This window comes from Mytilus edulis, chromosome 1 (genome assembly GCF_963676685.1).
Source record: "Mytilus edulis chromosome 1, xbMytEdul2.2, whole genome shotgun sequence".
In the NCBI taxonomy this organism is placed as follows: domain Eukaryota; kingdom Metazoa; phylum Mollusca; class Bivalvia; order Mytilida; family Mytilidae; genus Mytilus; species Mytilus edulis.
The window spans coordinates 20,868,491-20,890,882 of NC_092344.1; the positions used below are offsets into that span (position 1 = coordinate 20,868,491).

Below are 22,392 nucleotides of genomic sequence, written 5' to 3' on the forward strand. Positions count from 1 at the left end.
ATACATATATGGATTCCAGGTACATTGCTCCCATTGCTTTTGATGTCTTCAACTATAGTAATTGGCTATTAAAGCTGTTCAAGCTTACTTAGAAATCAAATAACTGTTTTAAAGCAATGTGTACATTTGCATAATAGCCATAATTCAATGTATCCTTGTAGCTACTGGTAATAAAGTGAATATATTTATACATTGAGGACCCCTTATCCCAGAACCCCTTATCCCTGGACCCCTTATCCCAGAATAAAGTTCTGTAGGGTGTAATGTTTTAACCTGACTGTCCGTCAGTCTTGTTCTTGTTATCACAACAAGGTGTTATGAGTCTTTGAACAAAGGAATCTGTTGAAATTTTGTTAGCTCAGTGACAATGTGGAGCTGTGAGTTTTTTTTTTTTTTTATTGAAAATGAAAATTATGATTATAAAAATGTTTATTATTCAACATTTCAGTGTAGATGCAGATCCATTGAAGGTAGTACTGGTAGATAATAATGACAAAGAAGAAATCTGCATCAATGTCGACCTTATAAAACAAGGTTATGCTGAGCTTGATGTTAAAGAAGATCTCAAAACAGGTAAATCCATTGAATACCAAATACTTTGGATTTGTTTATTTTCATGGGTACAAATTTTCGTTGATTGATATTTGATTGTGTAATTCTGTTTAAGTCAGCTTTATAAAACCTGATGGAAAACTTGCAATTCGTTGAATATTTCAATTTGTGGTTCATATCTTCCCACAAGTTTCATGATAATTGGAATCCAACATAATGATGAATCCTCAGTAGTAATCTTTGAAAGGTCGAGCACAACAAAATGTCCACGTTTCAAAAGAGAAAACCAACAGCCAGATATTTATCTGACATTTGTCTTTTGCTTCTTTTCTGTCATTAATAAGTAAACAATATTTGGTAGACAGATTTGTTATATGAGATTAACTGATTGCCCAAGGTCCTATGGCAATCATTTCATAATTTAAAATCTGGACTAGATCCAAGTAGTGTTAAACCTTAAAATATATAGAAATTGTTGAGTGTTGATCTAGACAAATAGTCCGAAAAGTAAGACTGGGAAATGAGACTATGTTTGAAAGAGGCAAACATTTTGCCTTGCAACATGCTGACTGTTGATCGTAGAAAAGAAAAAAATTGTTACAAGGGACCTTTAGTGTTGGACTTTCCTTACACCATACATATTATCCCTGGTATTGGAATAATATTCATAAACATTGAAATTGGAACCAGAGTACTCTTGGGTATATAATTTGAAATGATTATATTATATATCTCCCCGACATATGACATATGGCCTTCACCTCATATTCATGTTTGAATTGTTGGTCTGAGAATTAAATATATATCTGAATACTCTACCCCTGAAATTATATGCATTAGATTTAAAAAAAAATGTTTGTGAAATCATTACATGTACATGAAATGGTGCATCTGCAAGGTTTGCCTGAACTTTGCCCTTAGTTTTAAGAGTTCAAAATATTTCAGATAATGCAGCATGTGATACATCTTAGCATTATACATATAAAATGTCAGCTCTTGTTTTAGTCAGTTGTTGATTATCTTACAGAAGTTGGTGCTTTAGATAAGTTTGGTGCCTGGGATCCTATGATGGAAGACTTTCTGTCAGCTAGAAACTCCTACAAAGTAGACGTAGATGATGCAGGAGTGGCTACTGTTGGCTATAGTAAGTATCAGTGTGCTTTAAGACTATAAAATACAAGTACAAAGTTCTGGAGTTGCCATTTATGGCCATAGTACAAATGTAGTAAGTATTGGTGTAACCAAATCTACAAAATAAATATAGATGATGCTTGGGTAGCCACTGTTATAACTTAACTTTTTCACCAGAGGCTAGATTGTCCCCCACAATTTATTTTTGTCTTGCCTGCCAGGAAATTGCATTATGTTGCAGTATGCAAGACATGGGGATTACTATATGAGACAGATTTTGTTCCAAATATATATATTTGTCAGTCAATGGGGTGTGGAAATGCTATGCCTGACTCGCCTGACTCGTACCTTTTGAACAACTGGACAAGTAATTATTTTTGTCTGGGTTGCCCGTGAACAAGAAAAAAAATATACAAAACAAAGTTCAAATCCAACAAAAATATAGAATTAATTTCAAAACGTATTTAAAGATGTTTAACTTATGTAAAAGAAATCAATGGTCATGATGATGAATATTACATAACACTGGAAATAGATCGATTACCCAAATAATAAAAAATAAGTATGCGAATATGAGTCCATTGACCCAGGATCGTCAATTAGGTTTTATCATTCACTGGAAGTGTCATTTCGAGATTCAGATTGATGAATACTTAATAAAATACCAGGCAAACAAGACAAAAAGATTAACTAGTCAAGTAGAAAACCGAAAATGCAAATGGAGAAGGACAAGGAGTATTAAAATAAATTATGGAACAAGAATTTCAGACATCGTGGATATCAGATGCCCCTGGCTTTCTAGGAAGGAAGTTCTGAAAATAAATTTTTTTTTTTGTCTTATTTATAGATCGGAAGTCAACATGATTTGTTGTCAAAGTGGTAAATAGAAGGGATGCTTTAATTGCCCATCAAGAAAACAAGAATGTGTCCCCAGTATACGGATGCCCCATCAGCACTATCATTTTCTATGTTCAGTGGACTGTGAGAATGGGGGAAAATATCTAATTTGTCATTAAAATTCGAAAGATCATATCATAGGGAACATGTGTACTAAGTTTCAAATTGATAGAACTTCAACTTCATCAAAAACTACCTTGACCAAAAACTTGAACCTGAGACGGACGAACAAACGAACAGACGAACGGACGAACGGACAAACAGACGCACAGACCAGAAAACATAATGCCCATAAATGGGGCATAATAAATGGGGCATAAAAACCAAGTGTTTCAGTTGAGAGAAACACCAAAAATTTTAAAAATCAATGGTTAATCTATTATTTAGTTTCAATTTCTGCACTCACTGTCCTCTAAATTTAGTATATGTATGTACTGGCTACAATTTTTATTGAAAAACTGCTGCAAAATTGTCCTTTACATGTTGTGTCATTGGTTGGTTTGCTGTTGGGTTTCTGTCCCATTGATGTTAACCTATTTCCTACTTTCCTAAATTTTTACACATATATAAACAAATGGATTTCATTTGTTTGTGATGCAAAACAATGCTAAGAATCATATATTACCTAACAATGAAATACTTCAATATTTATTGGGACCATCAGGGCAAGTAACTTTTTTTCTGACAAGTAAAATTTACAGTTTTACTTGCCCAGGGACAAGTGCTCACAACAAATATTTCCACAACCCTGCAATGTCAATGTTTTCTGATTGAAAATAACTTTCTTCTAGTCACAATATGTCTTGCAAGACTGAATTTATTCTCTTGCTTATGAGAGAAGACATGTACCACCAAATAAATTTAAGAACAGCCAACAATTTGATGTGGGTTATTTCAAACAAATGATGCCTTTCCTTTAAACCTTTGTCAGTCTCTTGTATGATACTATATCTGTAATGTTTTTAGGTCAGATAATGTATTATGATAAGTTGGTCCTAACTGCCAAAGATAATAGCAGTATGTGCTCTGTTTAAAAAATATTGTCCAAAAATGTACCTCAAAATGTCAGGAGTGTAACGCTTTTAGTGTGACATTTACAAGAAAGCATAGTGCATTCATTGATGATATAGAATAAATAAGGGCAGATACAATACCAAACAATATCTTTCATCAAACTATTATATCTTGACTATGATTTCTTGTTCAAATCTTCCATATATTTACATTTTTATGAGCCTCATAAGGTAATTCAAATAAGTTTGTGTAAAAATAAAAATGTTAGTAATAGTCAATATGCTGCCAGAAAATGTCTTAGTAGGTTAAATAACATGTTTCTGTACATCTTGCACGGTTTATGTTTTTTGTTTAGTATCATAGCTTAGCACAGGTGCATCCAGTTGACCCTGAAGTTCTACTACTGGAATATTATGGTTACAATAAGAGGACTACCCAAGTCTGTCAGGAGTGTAACAATTGGGTTAAAATGTATTTTTTTTAGAAACAATGTTGTTATAGTTGTTGTTTTTTCTTGAATTTCAGTGAACATTACCTGTTACAGTTTATCAGTAACAAACATGCCATTATTATGGCCTTCATTGCTTTTGTATGCTCAATACTTCAATGTCAGGAGTGTAACACAAAAAAATGCCTTATTTCAATCTTATTAGCAAAGGTAAGTTATTGGAAGAAAAACAAGCTGACAATTATTATAAAATGACATTACTACACCTCAGCTTAACACAGAATACAAGTCTACATCATTACTTTTGAAATTTTTGAACTAAAATTGCAATTGAACTAGCTTGTTTAAATGTTTTACAGTCCTGACATACAAGTATTGAGCATACAAAAGCAATAAAGGCCATAATAATGGCATGTTTGTTACTGATAATCTGCAACAGATGGTGTTCACACTCAAATTCAAGAAAAGAAAACCAATAATAACAACATTGTTTCTATAAAAAATAACATGAATGTTACACTTAAACATTTTAAAGCGTTACACTCCTGACATTTTTGGGTACATTTTTGGACAATTTTTTTTATACAGAGCACATACTGCTACCATCTTTGGTAGTACGAACAAACTTATCATAATACATTAACTGACACAAAAACAGCATATATATAGTATTAAACAAGAGACTGAACAAGGTTTAAAGGAAAGCCATCTTTTTTTTTAAATAGACCATTAGCAAAATTTGTACATATGTAAGAAATATATAAAAAAAATCAACCTGTTCTTAATGTGCACTAAAATGATATGTGAAATATAAAGACTCTACATGATTTCAGGTCAGTTTCAGGTTAAAATATGGTAGCAATAAATTATGGTCAGGAATGTAACAAATGTTTCTGATGTAGCTTATCTATACAAAATTCAACATGATTCTTTATTAAAATAATTGTAACATCTTTACAATGAAATGAGAAAGCCGATCTGTCTTGTAAAAGTGATTTTTCTGCACACTATTTACCAAACATTCTTTAAAATTAAAGTGTAATTCTCATTAAACATGTTAAAAGTTTGCTCTTTGCTCAGAAATTAAAAAAATATGTAATCAAATATCTAATAGGTTTATTTATTTGTGAGATTGTAAATTTAAAATAGATATCACTACTGATTTTCTAAACATTCCATTAAAAAACAGTCTTATAGTTACTGAAAAAATATGTCAGGAGTGTAACAAAAGGATAAAAAACATATGTTTGTATTTTTTAAATGAAGAAAACTTAGAATTGACTGAAGTAATTGTTGTGAAATTTTCAGAGGATGTAATTAGATCATATATGTTTGCTTCCTTATAATTTTTATATAAAATTAAAGCCTTTGCAAAGAGATATAAAAACTTTTGAAATAAGATATTAAAGAATACACTAAAAATTGGTGAAATTTACATATTTAAAAAAAAAAAAGTGTATATAAGTAAATAAAAATTGCAGGAAATCATTTAATACCTTTATTGCAACAAACCAAAAAATTACATTGATATTTATATTCTTTTTTATGTTTGTATTTTGATATTATAATTTTGTTGTTTCCTTTGAAAAGTGGATGAATTCTTATGAGTAAAATGTTGTTAAAATTTTTATTTTCATTATTTTGCATTAACCCTTGATAGTTTTGTAAACTTGAATATCTCTGGATGAAAGAAAAATGATAGAAAAAAGATTAGCAATGACTTAATTTTTTACCATGTTTGTCACACTTTGGCATCATTTTTTTTGAAATAGCCCATGTCTGAAATTCTATTCCAAATCAAACCGAATTTGCATCTCACCAAGTAAGTTGTGTGTAATATTTGATTAGAGCCTCAAGTTTCCCCCAAGTATTGACCCCCCTTTAATAGTAGAGATGTCAATGATGGTTACATAATCTAGATAAACAATTCTTCTTGCAGTTTTGAGAATTAAGAATTTGATAACAGCTTATATTGAAATTGATTAATTGTCATATTTTCTTGAGAACAATCTTGTACATTTGTACTTGATTGAGATGAAACCTTCTCACTATCATGTAAATATTATTTCTTTTCACTTGCATGACTAAAGTCATTAAAACACTAACAGTATTAATTAGCTTCTAAAAAGATTCTTTTCTCAGTACTTAATCATTTTATCATGTCATTGCATGTGTTTTATAGTAATTTTCTGGAGTTGACCTTACTGACACAACATTATATAATTAATATTTGATCTCTGTTAAGAAGATTGAATGTTAATTAGATGAAATAGGATTGGTAATTCTACGGTCACATTTTCATAGCATATATATTGAAATTTATTAAACACTATATAAACAAAAAGAAAAAAATGGACCACATTACTATTGTATAGGGATACCTTTCCATGCTGATGTTAGTAATGAAATCTGCAGTTGTCAAAGTAAAAGGAAGTCTTGCCAGATATTGATATTGAAACTAGAGTTATGGACTTATGGATTAAATTCAAAAGACTATTATAGTTACGTTTTATAGATCATCATGGTGAGAATTTCGGTGATAGATTCAAAATTATTTTACAAATACAAATATGTTTAAACAAACATCTATAAACACTACTATGAACTTGCCTGAAAGTTTGCCTAACGATCCTGTGATTCCGACAGTCACCACCACACTCATAAATTGTGTAGGAGCTCTAGCTTTACTAAGTAACTTGTTAGGATTATCAATTACAAAGTTTGTTTCTGGAAAGAGTAGTCCTGTATTGATTCTGATGAGGAACCTGCTGGTTGTTGATATGATAATGACAATTTACGGTATATTTAAATCCTTTATTCTACAGAGGAAAGATAATTTGTATATTAACTGTTTCCTGCCTGAATGTCTTTTCATATCTGCTTCGTTAGGATCCTTTTTCTTCCTCCTGTGGATGAATGCAGACCTTTGTTGTCGACTGACTAAATCATGGACAAATGGAAGAAAATTACATCAAGCAAATGTCAATACAGCTATCATGTTATTTTGGAACTTTTCTTTAGTGTTAGGTTTTCTGCCGATCATTGGTTGGAACGATTCCAAAGAGGTGGACAAGTGCAACCCTATATCTTTTTACAATGACGTATATTTGTCTGTAATAGCCTCGTTCTGGATGCTGGGTATCATCATTTCATTGATAAGCATGTTTATTTCGTACAAATGTATGAGTCATTTTGACAATAGCAAGAAATTCCTTCACAAGAGTATTTTAACTGTCTCACGACATAAGAGAATGATTGTTTGTGTACAGTTTGAATTAGGAACATTATGTTTATGCTTTACTTCAGAAATCATCATTGTTCATGTTATAGGTAATTTTACAAGAAATGGAAATATTGAATGGATAAACAAAACTGACTCTGTGCTGTTGTTTTGTGCCATTGCTTTTCAATCAAGGTCTTTACTTAATGCCATTTCACATTTTGTAATGCTGTCACAAATGAAATACAAACCCAATGTCAGAAAAGAATGGACAAAACAAAAACTAGCCTTGAAGAAAACTTTCTCCATAGATTCAGCTGCTAGCAGTATCAGACAATTCAAAAACAGTCTTAGAAAGAGTCCAAGAATTTATGCAATTTATAACGAGGAAAACTTTGAGGACCTGCCCTATATCAGGAAACAGGAACAGGATGAACGAAGTAGCATTACACCTTCTCACTTAACTTTTGATGAATTTTATACTAGTATGACAAATCTGCAAGGAAATGTAACTTCATTATAAATGATAAAACAAGTTGCTTTCTTTAAAAAAAGAAATGCAATCGTAAACCCAAATGCTTGTTTGGCATTATATATATATTAGATAATTGTTTAATAAAGATGTATTGTCTTATATTACTTTTGTTGTGCATAAGAATTAGAAACTGACATTGCCTGTTTAGTGGTTTAAATAATGTAATACCGGCTTCACACATCAACGTATAGATCCGACGTACGTCGGCCGAGGTAAAAAAAATCATGCACGCTACCAAAACGCTAGTAATTTTGATGCATTCAACCTGTCAATCATATCTGTATCGTGTGCACAACGAGCTTAAAGCGTGTATTGGGTGTGCGTAAAGCGTACCTTAGCGTTTCTCCTGGTCTTCCTACATTCCCAACTGCAGGTCTGTCTATATGTGAATGTTTGTCAATAAGTCTGTCACATTCGCCTGTCTGTTTACATGTTTACCAGTCCGTCTATGTCCACTGGTTCGTCTACATGTTCACTAGCTTTGAAATAGCTTTCGGTAAGTGCGATTATTTCAGTGATTTGTGTCTATTGTTTTTATGTAAGTGATTATTGTGCACCGTACCCATAATTTTAGGGACGCAAATTGCAACTGATATTTTACAGTTTTTTCTTGCGATGTATTGTCCTTAAGGTTTGGTTCATTTGGGAGGGTTGGGTTTATGGCCACCACATTGTTTATGTGCCAATGTCCATTCTAAAGCCAGAAACATGTAGTACAGTGGTTGTTGTTCATAATTCATGTCGGTCAAGTTGTTTTCGTAAATTATTTTGTTATCAATAAGGCTGTTTAGTTTTGTTTGATTTTTGTTTTTAAATCTTAATGGTCGGGGCATTTAATAGCCGACTAAATAGTAGTTTTTTTTTCATTTTTGGAGGCCGCTTGGTAGCCTTTAAAGACTTACTACCACGTCATTGTAACTCTGGTTGGCATTTGTATCATAAGTGCTGGACCATGGTCGATCCTATATGCACCTTTGAGGCAGGCGGGATATTTTTGTAGATCTTGTACAGCTCAAACTAATGTGAGTAGTTCCTGTACTTCTATGTCTAGTCCCATGTTGCATGGTTAGAGAGGGTGTAATATCTTCTGTAGGTTTGATGAAGTTTCACCCGTATCGGACTTCTTTTCCTAAATGAAAGCTTTAAGGCGACAAGTATTTTTGTATGCAATGTGCCCTTAACGTGTCTAAAACTTATCTGTAGCGTTTTCAACGCTCCTGTAGCGTGTATATTATGTGCGTACAGTTTACAGGTACATGTATATACGTTTGACAAACGCTTGAGCTGAATGATTTTTTTTATGTTCCATTAAAATTTTCCTGAAGTAAAAGCGTTCACCAAGCGTATACCTTTGCATTTCGACGTACTTCAAACTTATGGAACGCGTGTTTAAACGCTTGCGTAAAGTTCCTCTGGTGAGCAACTAAGTTACGCATACGATGATACGGACTTTGTTAATTTTCTTTTTTGACCGATTGTTTTACATTGTCATTTCGGGGCCTTTTATAGCCGACTTTGCGGTACGTGCTTTGCCTGTTGTTGAAGGCCGTACGGTGACCCATAGTTTGTATTTCTGTGTTATTTTGGTTTCTTGCAGATAGTTGTCTCATTGACACCAAACCCGATATCTTCTTTTTTTACATTCGATATCTTATCGCCGACCTGGTTAAGTCTGCTAAAAATGCATGCATGATTCATTTTTAGGTTATCAGTCGTAATTAAAGTGGCACATTTAATTCGTTGTTTCATTGCTTGAAGTATCATTTCTTACATCTGCTTGGTCAAATGTGTATTTTTTTAAAATAAATTTTAGATTTAGATTTCAGTCACGGTTATTTTTTCCCCCTTCATATTGAATATCTATACTTATCAGTCGCATTTTAATGACGAAAAGGATTCAGAGGTTATTAAAAAAAGTAAATAATGTTGCAATATTTAAACAAAGAAAATAACTTTAAATTTGCAATATTAATGAAAATAAATACGGACATAACTTTCATAATTAATTTTAACGTTATTTTCAATAAACGATTTTTTTTTAAATCCTCGTTTTTACACCTATTTGAGGCACGTATTTATGATTATATTTCCATGTCCTTGGTCTATCCTAGACGTAAAATTTCAAAAAGTGCTAATACTTTTTTTAAAGATATTATTTTTAATTGTTCTCGTTCAAAATATTTTATTTTTTCATATTCAATATCTATTTTATTTTATTTTTAATAACCATTTTTTTTTTAAATTAAAGTTGCAATATTTAACCAAAAAAATAACTGTAATTTAATCATATGCAAGAAAGACTTCCCTTTAATTTCAGTATGAAAAAAATAAAAAGCTTGCTTTTTACAACATGTACATCTTCACTAAACGTAAAATCTAAAATAAAATGCTACTAAAACTCTTTCTAAAGATTTTATTTTTAATTATTCTCGTTCAGAATATAAAGCGCATTGTTTACATGAAATCTTATCTCATATCTAAACACAGCTGGTTACATCGTTTGACTAATTAAAATACTACGCATGTAGGTTAATATTAGCAACTTGTAATCGTGTGCAAGAAAATATTATATCATAATAAATTTCAGATCATATGTAAAATATCTCTATAGCAACTTAAGATGCTAATGCATATTCAACAGATTTGTAAGCTATTGCGCATGCATTTGAAAGGTGGTCATAGCTATTGCGCATGTATTTGAAAGGTGGTCATAGAAAGACCAGAAGTGTTCCGACTAACATCCGGTGTTCCGAAAGACTACATCACTCGTCCAATATATACTGCGTAAACCCTCAGGGGTTTACGCAATGAGTTTAAATTACTACAGTAATTAGTATTGACGTTAATTATTTAAAGGTAATTGATGTAGTGTTATATAGGTCTAAAGTATGTAGATGTGATGATTAGAATGAAATATTTTACTATTTATGGACTGTCCATTAATTAAGCATAGCACACTGTTGTATCTTTCCATTTCTGCACATCTATTCTTGAATGGCTTTAGACTAGTAATTTTTGGGGCCCTTTATAGCTTGCTGTTTGGTGCGAGCCAAGGCCCTGTGTTGAAGGCCGTACCTTGACCTTTAATGGTTTACTTTTATAAATTGTTACTTGGATGGAGAGTTGTCTCATTGACACTCATACCACATCTTCCTATATCTATTGATTCAGTTTTCTAAGAATAAAATATCTGTAGCTCTGTTTATTTTGGAAACATTTGTTCAGCATTTTCAGCTCAAGTAATATTTTGCTGAGAATATACGCGGTAGTCTCTTTTGATGCATATATAGAATAACAAATATTTTATTATACTCTCTTCAACTGATACAACTACCAGCTAGATAATTCTTTATCTTGTACATATTTGTCACCCATTTATGGGCATTATGTTTTCCTGTCTGTGCATCCATTTGTCTGTCTGTCTGACTGGCTGTCTGTCCCGCTTCAGCTGAACCTTTTTTTGTCAAGGTAGTTTCTGCTGAAGTTGAAGTTCAATCAACTTTAAACTAAGTACACATGTTCCCTATGATATAACCTTTCTAATTGTAATGCCAAATTAGAGCTTAAACCAAATTTCACAGTCCACTGAATATTGAAAATGATAGTGTAAGTGGGGCATCTGTTTACAATAGACACATTCTTGTTTAAGTTTAGATTTGATGTCATTCTGCAAGAAATTATTTTCTAACAAAGAGTGTATTATAAAACCTTATCACCTATTTTAATTTTGTTTTTAGTTTATTCAATATATATATGTGAAATTATATCATATGGACAGAATTAACTTCATTTTCCAATGTTTGACTGTTATCTGATGAAAATAAATAGCCTTACAAATAATGTGGTACAAGACATGAACTGCTCAAAGGGAGAAAAGTCACATGATAAAGTCAAATCTATGGTATTGGTGTTGACTCTTGGTATTCATTATTTAGGAAAAACTCTGGCTAAAAAGAATAAAATGATAAAATGCATGCCAACTTTTAACATCACAGTTTTAGTCCCGCTCTAATTATAATATGGTGAATGAAGTCAAGAGAATCACCATTTCAGTTTTTTTTTTGGACAAAATGTTTCTTACCAAATTTTTCTTTTTAATGACCTCATGTGGTGGGGATGACTCCTATTTTTGGGGGGATAAATAAGTTGGAAAGCAGCCATTTTGATTTGATGAAGCTAAAACGTTATAGAAAAAAAAGTGATAAAAAAATTGAACAAATACATGTTAACTTAACTTTAAGGATGATTTTATAAGGTAAAGATTGCAAGAAATGCAGTCAAAACCCTGATACTGACTTGATATCTAAATCTTCCAAGGTTTATCACTACCTTTTAGATACACAAAATGTAGTCAATTGATCACAACATTCTATGCATCCTATTCATGAATATTTCATAAATTTATCAAAGAAACGCATGCTCAGTTATCCAAGTTACAAAATAATGTTATACTTGTCTAGAAATGAACATAGCTTTTGCAAGGTGCAGGAATCTAGAATCTGTTCTAAAGATATCAATGATGTCATTTTTAAAGTCATCTTTAAGTTTTCTTTAAGTATTGGAGTTATCTTCCTTTGTCTAGAGTTTAAGTTGAATTAACTACAACCAACCAATGCTTAAAATAATGCAATACTGTAAATTGAGAAATTATTGCGAGTTTTTTTTATTAATGCCAATAATGCGACTGAGTGAGTATTGCGTTATAAGAACTTGCATTCTTATATCTGAAACATATGTAGATTTTTCTGACATCGCAATAATTAATCTCACATTTTTGTGTATTTTTTAAAAATCGCAATATTAAATGCACGCATATGGCACGCGGGAACCACATAAATGAGATAATCACAATTTATCGGGGATAATGATAGATTATCGGTCGACCATTATAGATGTACGGCGTAAAGTATACTTTACGGTTGTAAATGCATTTACGAACTTATCGTCGACAATCTATCATTATCGATCATAAATGCATTAACAGTCGACAATCTATAATAAAGGAACGCGGGAACCACATTATTGGATAATTGCAGTTTAACGGGCGATTCGTAAATGCATTTACGCCCTGTTTTCGATAGCAATTCATATGTACCCAATCACAATAGGTTATCGACAATGCTAATTAATTTTGTCCAATCATATCCATCGATTCAAATGACAACGCGTTTAAGTCAAATTGATCGTCTAGCTAGATCTCAACAACCGGCAATTAATAGTATTTTAGAATACTGTTTATCTGTAAAAATTGAGACGAAATCATATTACATGCAAGTTTACAGTTATTAATTATTATACTTATAATAATTTTACAGTGACAAAGTTAATAAGTTATAACTGGTACTAATTTCATATACATGGCAAGTCGTTGTAGAATAATTTACTTTCTAATTTCTATATTAATGCATCATTTATCATTTTTAATATAACCAAATATTTTTTTTTATTTCAAATATTTTATATTAAAAAATCGTGCATTTTTTTTTATCATTAACAGAGACACACATATATATAATATATATGTACCGTGACATATATTGTTTTTCCGGATTGAATACCATAGTATTGCCCAGTGCTTCTGTTTAAATAAAGTAATTTGTTTAGTTGTAAAAACAATTACCAAGTGATAATCCATTTAGAACTTCTCCTCCAGCTTAATTTCAGGTGATTAATTGGAGGGCAATAAATTGCGCAATCGCACACCTGTAAATCCAGTCACAACTCGGGCTACAGAACTAATTATTGGAAAATCGGACACATATAATTTTACTGTGTAATTAAGAAGCAAACCTTAGCAAATAAATGCGGTACAGAAAAGTTTCTTGCAATATCAACTGATCATTACCAGATTTTAATTTTTAAATTAAAAGAAATGCCGAGAAAGTAGCTTTTTATTAATTTGTTTGGTGTATATAATACTGAACCATAAATCCACTTATTCATGGTATGGCATCAATATTTCTGACCTGACACTACGTACTTTATATTGCTTAATTCTATAGAATTTAATATGCAATGTTTCGGGTTCTTTCAGGAATATTCCAAGGTAAACCCTCATCAGAGGCCGACAAATACTGTCTAGTGAATATCTAATTGTACATAATTAAATAAAGTTTATCAAGAGAAACAAAAAAGAATCATATAGACGGTGAAACATTTGTAAAAGAAAGTAAGCCTCACAGGCAGACAGCTTAATCTGAAAGAATCAAAATATTTTAATTTGGCAGAACTATAACCAATGAATATCTATAGACAGAATATATTCAGAAACACATTTTGTACATGTTGCTATTGTTTCTAATAGTTCTCGCAATTTGTAAATAGTTTTTGTTCACCGTCTTCTTTGAATATATTAAATCCATTATTTCTCGTTCTTTTGTGCAATTTGATATTATTTTTGTAAGATATTGCTTTATTTTATTGTTTATTATTATGGTCATTGTCAAATATAGCAATATAAAATATTTCCTGGAAGGCAACTCCGCCCATTAAAACGCCAACGATCTGTTGTATTATAATAGCATTACTTCCATAGGTAGCTCATTGACAATCATATTATTTGTAATCAGGTTGCATGGTAACTTCTAAGGTTTGATACGATTGGCGAAGAATTATATATTGTTGATTGCTTAAAACCCAGTGGCAAGTATCTCATGTATGTGTAGGATGATGGCATAGTGATGATATAAGGTTGTTTGCTTTTATAGTAGTATAACTTCTATAGTTCACTGACAATCATATTAGTTTCCATGTTACCTTCAATGGTTTGAAATAGTGATGAAATATTGACTGTTGGTTGCTTAACGTTCAGTGGAACATATTTCATGTATTTTTAGGACGATGAAATAGCTATATATATATTTATAGTGATGACCTAAGGTTATTTGCTAGTATAATAGTATAACATCTATATTTCATCGACAATCATATTAATTTGTATTTATTTTCCATGTTTCCAACTAAGGTTTGACTTGAAATAACGACGAATTATTGATTGTGATTGTTTTAATGCCAGTGACAAATATTTCATGTATGTGTAGGACGATGATATAGTGATGGCCGAAGGTTGTTTGCTAGTATTATAGTATAACTTCCATAGTTCATTGACAGTCATATTGATTTATAACTAGTTTTCATGTTCTGTATAAGGTTTGAAATGATATAGCGATGAAATCTTGATTGTGGTCGCTTAACATCTAGTGGCACATATTTCATGTTTTTTTAGGGCTATAATATAGAGACAAGGCTGTTTGGTAGTATAATAGTATAAGTTTTATGGTTCATTGACAATCATACTAGTTTGTACGTAGTTTCCATGTTACCTTCAATGGTTTGACATATTTTAAAATGAATTATCGATTATTGGTTGATTAACGTTCAGAGGCAAATATTTCATATATTCTTAGGACGATGATATAGGCACGGAGATGACATAAGGTTATTTGCTAGAATAATAGTAAAACTTTCATAGTTCATTGACAATCATATTACTTAGGTCTTTCTACCTTTCCGTGGAAAGACCTATTGATTTTGTTCTGATTATTAGGTCTTTCCACCTCTCCGTGGAAAGACCCATTTATTTGGTTTTGATTATTAGGTCTTTAAACTTTTCCGTGGAAAGACCTATTGGTTTTGTTCTGAGATTTATTGTTTTTCTTCCGCCACATTTTGTTCTTACGTAGTATTGTGGTTTCGCAAGATGTCGCCTAGATTTTTTCGCATATGATATCGAACAGTTATTGCGCTTTTGAAACTGACCCTGTTAAACCGTACACTTTACATTGTAAGTGTTATCTCCCCGAACACTGTTTTCCTTGTGTCCACTACTCCTTCACAACCGTAAAAAAATACGACAAATTTATTTTACCAAAGTGCTTGCTATATCTTCAAGATGATGAGTTGGATTGCACCAAAGTTCTTTCCCCTTATGCATTTGATATAAGTGATATGCATATAATCTCATAAACCGTAAGCCGTATAAACATAGAGTCGCTTTATTGAAGGTCCTTGGGTCCCAACTTAGAAAATTAGGTCAAGGACAAGGTCATGTTCAAATTTTGACATTCACTTCAAACTGCTTTTACTCAGAAAAATGTTCGGGGTAAAATTTTAAAAAATGTGAGCAAAATGTTACATTACACTGTAAGTCGAGAGTATTCGTCGAAATTATACGCTTAGTATTTTGGGGGGTTTTCATGCCACTGAAATGGAAAAACTAACAAATTAACTAATTATAGCTTCAGAATTTACATCTATCATGATGCGTACATGCAATTTATCTTTGTAAATCATCCAATGCCCACAAAAACCCATCTAGCCCTCCCTTTTTTTTGGAATCCAATTTCTATTTTATTAAAAAAAAAATGCTAATCCTTCTTATTTTATGAATAAATTTCTTTCTGAAATACAAATTTATTCCTTCAAAATAAAATCTGCTCCAAATCATGTACATGTAAATACATTCAAATAAGAGAATTGATGAATATCCTATAGTCAAAGCAGGTACTTGATGAATATCCTGTAGTCAAAGCAGTTACTTGATGAATATTCTATTATCATAGCAGGAACTTCATGAATGTCATATAGTCATAGCAGTTAAATGATGAATATCCTATAGTCATAGCAGTTAAATGATGAATATCCTATAGTCATAACAGCTTCTTGTTGAATATCCTACATTCAAATACGAGAATGGATGAATATCTTATAGTCATAGCAGTTACTTGATGAATATCATATTGTCATATCAGGTACTTGATGAATATCCTATAGTCATATCAGTTACTTGATGGATATCCTATCGTCATATCAGGTACTTGATGAATATCCTATAGTCATAGCAGTTACTTGATGAATATCATATTGTCATATCAGGTACTTGATGAATATCCTATAGTCATAGCAGTTACTTGAGGAATATTCTATTGTCATAGCAGGTACTTGTTAATTTTTCTATAGTACTAGCAGTTACTTGATGAATATCCTGCAGTCATAGCAGTTACTTGATAAAAATTTCGTATAATCATATTAGTTAGTTGAGAAATACCATATTGTCATGTCAGGAACTTGATGAATATCCTATTGTTATACTAGGTACCTTATAAATATCATACTGTCATAACAGTTAATTGAGAAATGTCCCATAGCAATAGCAGTTACTTGATGCATATCCGATTGTCATAGCAGGTACTTGCTGAATATCGCATAGTCATAGCAGTTACTTGAGAAATATCATATTGTCATAGCAGGTAATTGATGAATATCCTATTGTCACAGTGGACACTTCAAGAATATCATACTATAATAGCAGTAACTTGAGGAATGTTCTATAGTACTAGCAGTTACTTGATGAATATCCTGCAGTCATAGCAGTTGCTAGATGAATATCCTATAGTCATAGCAGTTACTCGTTGAATATCCTATATTCAAATAAGGGAATTGATGAATATCCTATAGTCAAAGCGGGACTTTGTGAATATCCGATAGTCATAGTAGTTCCTTGATGGATATCTTATTGTCATAGCAGGAACTTGATGATTATCCTATAGTCATAGCAGTTCATGATAAATATCCTATTGCTATATCAGGTAATTGATAAATATCATATACTAACTCAAAGCAGGTACTTGTTGAATATCATATTATCATATCATGTACTTGATGAATATCATATAGTCATAGCAGTTACTTGATGGATACTATTGTCAAAGCATGTACTTGATGAATATCCTATTGTCATAGCAGGTACTTGATGACTATCCTATAGTCATAGCAGTTACTTGATGGATATCATATTGGCAAAGCATATACTTGATGAATATTATATTGTCAAAGCAGTTACTTGATGAATATCCTATAGTCAAAGCAGTTCATGATGCATATCCTATTGCTATATCAGGTACTTGATAAATATCATATACTCACTCAAAGCAGGTATTTGTTGAATATCATATTGTCATAGGAGTAACTTGACGAATATCATATAGGCAAAGCAGTTGCTTGTTGATTATCATATAGTTATAACAGGTTCTTTTTTAATGTTCTATTGTCATAGCAGTTACTTAATGAATATCCTATTGTGATAGCAGTTACTTGAGAAATATAATATTGTCATAGCAGGTACTTTATGAATATCCTATTGTCAAAGTAGGTACTTGATGAATATCATACTGTCATAGCAGTTTAATGACGAATATTCTATAGTCAAAGCAGGTACTTGTTGAATAACCTATAGTCATAACATGTACTGGATGGATATCCGATAGTCATAGCAACTACTTGTTGGATATCCTACATTAAAATAAGAAAATTGATGAATATCCTATTGTCATAGCAGGTACTTGATGATTATCCTATAGTCATAGCAGTTCATGATAAATATCCTATTGCTATATCAGGTAATTGATAAATATCATATACTAACTCAAAGCAGGTACTTGTTGAATATCATATTATCATATCATGTACTTGATGAATATCATATAGTCATAGCAGTTACTTGATGGATACTATTGTCAAAGCATGTACTTGATGAATATCCTATTGTCATAGCAGGTACTTGATGACTATCCTATAGTCATAGCAGTTACTTGATGGATATCATATTGGCAAAGCATATACTTGATGAATATTATATTGTCAAAGCAGTTACTTGATGAATATCCTATAGTCAAAGCAGTTCATGATGCATATCCTATTGCTATATCAGGTACTTGATAAATATCATATACTCACTCAAAGCAGGTATTTGTTGAATATCATATTGTCATAGGAGTAACTTGACGAATATCATATAGGCAAAGCAGTTGCTTGTTGATTATCATATAGTTATAACAGGTTCTTTTTTAATGTTCTATTGTCATAGCAGTTACTTAATGAATATCCTATTGTGATAGCAGTTACTTGAGAAATATAATATTGTCATAGCAGGTACTTTATGAATATCCTATTGTCAAAGTAGGTACTTGATGAATATCATACTGTCATAGCAGTTTAATGACGAATATTCTATAGTCAAAGCAGGTACTTGTTGAATAACCTATAGTCATAACATGTACTGGATGGATATCCGATAGTCATAGCAACTACTTGTTGGATATCCTACATTAAAATAAGAAAATTGATGAATATCCTATTGTCATAGCAGGTACTTGATGACTATCCTATAGTCATAGCAGTTACTTGATGGATATCATATTGGCAAAGCATATACTTGATGAATATTATATTGTCAAAGCAGTTACTTGATGAATATTCTATAGTCAAAGCAGTTCATGATGCATATCCTATTGCTATATCAGGTACTTGATAAATATCATATACTCACTCAAAGCAGGTATTTGTTGAATATCATATTGTCATAGGAGTAACTTGCCGAATATCATATAGGCAAAGCAGTTGCTTGTTGATTATCATATAGTTATAACAGGTTCTTTTTTAATGTTCTATTGTCATAGCAGTTACTTAATGAATATCCTATTGTGATAGCAGTTACTTGAGAAATATAATATTGTCATAGCAGGTACTTTATGAATATCCTATTGTCAAAGTAGGTACTTGATGAATATCATACTGTCATAGCAGTTTAATGACGAATATTCTATAGTCAAAGCAGGTACTTGTTGAATAACCTATAGTCATAACATGTACTGGATGGATATCCGATAGTCATAGCAACTACTTGTTGGATATCCTACATTAAAATAAGAAAATTGATGAATATCCTATTGTCATAGCAGGTACTTGATGACTATCCTATAGTCATAGCAGTTACTTGATGGATATCATATTGGCAAAGCATATACTTGATGAATATTATATTGTCAAAGCAGTTACTTGATGAATATCCTATAGTCAAAGCAGTTCATGATGAATATCCTATTGCTATATCAGGTACTTGATAAATATCATATACTCACTCAAAGCAGGTATTTGTTGAATATCATATTGTCATAGGAGTAACTTGACGAATATCATATAGGCAAAGCAGTTGCTTATTGATTATCATATAGTTATAACAGGTTCTTTTTTAATGTTCTATTGTCATAGCAGTTACTTAATGAATATCCTATTGTGATAGCAGTTACTTGAGAAATATAATATTGTCATAGCAGGTACTTTATGAATATCCTATTGTCAAAGTAGGTACTTGATGAATATCATACTGTCATAGCAGTTTAATGACGAATATTCTATAGTCAAAGCAGGTACTTGTTGAATAACCTATAGTCATAACATGTACTGGATGGATATCCGATAGTCATAGCAACTACTTGTTGGATATCCTACATTAAAATAAGAAAATTGATGAATATCCTATTGTCATAGCAGGTACTTGATGACTATCCTATAGTCATAGCAGTTACTTGATGGATATCCTATCGTCATATCAGGTACTTGATGAATATCCTATAGTCATAGCAGTTACTTGATGAATATCATATTGTCATATCAGGTACTTGATGAATATCCTATAGTCATAGCAGTTACTTGAGGAATATTCTATTGTCATAGCAGGTACTTGTTAATTTTTCTATAGTACTAGCAGTTACTTGATGAATATCCTGCAGTCATAGCAGTTACTTGATAAAAATTTCGTATAATCATATTAGTTAGTTGAGAAATACCATATTGTCATGTCAGGAACTTGATGAATATCCTATTGTTATACTAGGTACCTTATAAATATCATACTGTCATAACAGTTAATTGAGAAATGTCCCATAGCAATAGCAGTTACTTGATGCATATCCGATTGTCATAGCAGGTACTTGCTGAATATCGCATAGTCATAGCAGTTACTTGAGAAATATCATATTGTCATAGCAGGTAATTGATGAATATCCTATTGTCACAGTGGACACTTCAAGAATATCATACTATAATAGCAGTAACTTGAGGAACGTTCTATAGTACTAGCAGTTACTTGATGAATATCCTGCAGTCATAGCAGTTGCTAGATGAATATCCTATAGTCATAGCAGTTACTCGTTGAATATCCTATATTCAAATAAGGGAATTGATGAATATCCTATAGTCAAAGCGGGACTTTGTGAATATCCGATAGTCATAGTAGTTCCTTGATGGATATCTTATTGTCATAGCAGGAACTTGATGATTATCCTATAGTCATAGCAGTTCATGATAAATATCCTATTGCTATATCAGGTAATTGATAAATATCATATACTAACTCAAAGCAGGTACTTGTTGAATATCATATTATCATATCATGTACTTGATGAATATCATATAGTCATAGCAGTTACTTGATGGATACTATTGTCAAAGCATGTACTTGATGAATATCCTATTGTCATAGCAGGTACTTGATGACTATCCTATAGTCATAGCAGTTACTTGATGGATATCATATTGGCAAAGCATATACTTGATGAATATTATATTGTCAAAGCAGTTACTTGATGAATATCCTATAGTCAAAGCAGTTCATGATGCATATCCTATTGCTATATCAGGTACTTGATAAATATCATATACTCACTCAAAGCAGGTATTTGTTGAATATCATATTGTCATAGGAGTAACTTGACGAATATCATATAGGCAAAGCAGTTGCTTGTTGATTATCATATAGTTATAACAGGTTCTTTTTTAATGTTCTATTGTCATAGCAGTTACTTAATGAATATCCTATTGTGATAGCAGTTACTTGAGAAATATAATATTGTCATAGCAGGTACTTTATGAATATCCTATTGTCAAAGTAGGTACTTGATGAATATCATACTGTCATAGCAGTTTAATGACGAATATTCTATAGTCAAAGCAGGTACTTGTTGAATAACCTATAGTCATAACATGTACTGGATGGATATCCGATAGTCATAGCAACTACTTGTTGGATATCCTACATTAAAATAAGAAAATTGATGAATATCCTATTGTCATAGCAGGTACTTGATGATTATCCTATAGTCATAGCAGTTCATGATAAATATCCTATTGCTATATCAGGTAATTGATAAATATCATATACTAACTCAAAGCAGGTACTTGTTGAATATCATATTATCATATCATGTACTTGATGAATATCATATAGTCATAGCAGTTACTTGATGGATACTATTGTCAAAGCATGTACTTGATGAATATCCTATTGTCATAGCAGGTACTTGATGACTATCCTATAGTCATAGCAGTTACTTGATGGATATCATATTGGCAAAGCATATACTTGATGAATATTATATTGTCAAAGCAGTTACTTGATGAATATCCTATAGTCAAAGCAGTTCATGATGCATATCCTATTGCTATATCAGGTACTTGATAAATATCATATACTCACTCAAAGCAGGTATTTGTTGAATATCATATTGTCATAGGAGTAACTTGACGAATATCATATAGGCAAAGCAGTTGCTTGTTGATTATCATATAGTTATAACAGGTTCTTTTTTAATGTTCTATTGTCATAGCAGTTACTTAATGAATATCCTATTGTGATAGCAGTTACTTGAGAAATATAATATTGTCATAGCAGGTACTTTATGAATATCCTATTGTCAAAGTAGGTACTTGATGAATATCATACTGTCATAGCAGTTTAATGACGAATATTCTATAGTC

The 22,392-nt window shown here is 31.5% G+C and overlaps 1 protein-coding gene across 1 annotated transcript in view; it reads left to right on the top strand.

Annotated features, from left to right (window-relative positions):
* The window catches only part of LOC139527379 (tudor domain-containing protein 1-like), a 73,578-nt gene that overhangs the window by 23,434 nt on the left and 27,752 nt on the right, over positions 1-22,392 (top strand). Inside the window, exons 12-13 of the mRNA XM_071322796.1 lie at positions 449-573; positions 1,580-1,696. Of these exons, the coding sequence (XP_071178897.1) occupies positions 449-573; positions 1,580-1,696 (242 nt within the window). The remainder of the gene's footprint in view (positions 1-448; positions 574-1,579; positions 1,697-22,392) is intronic.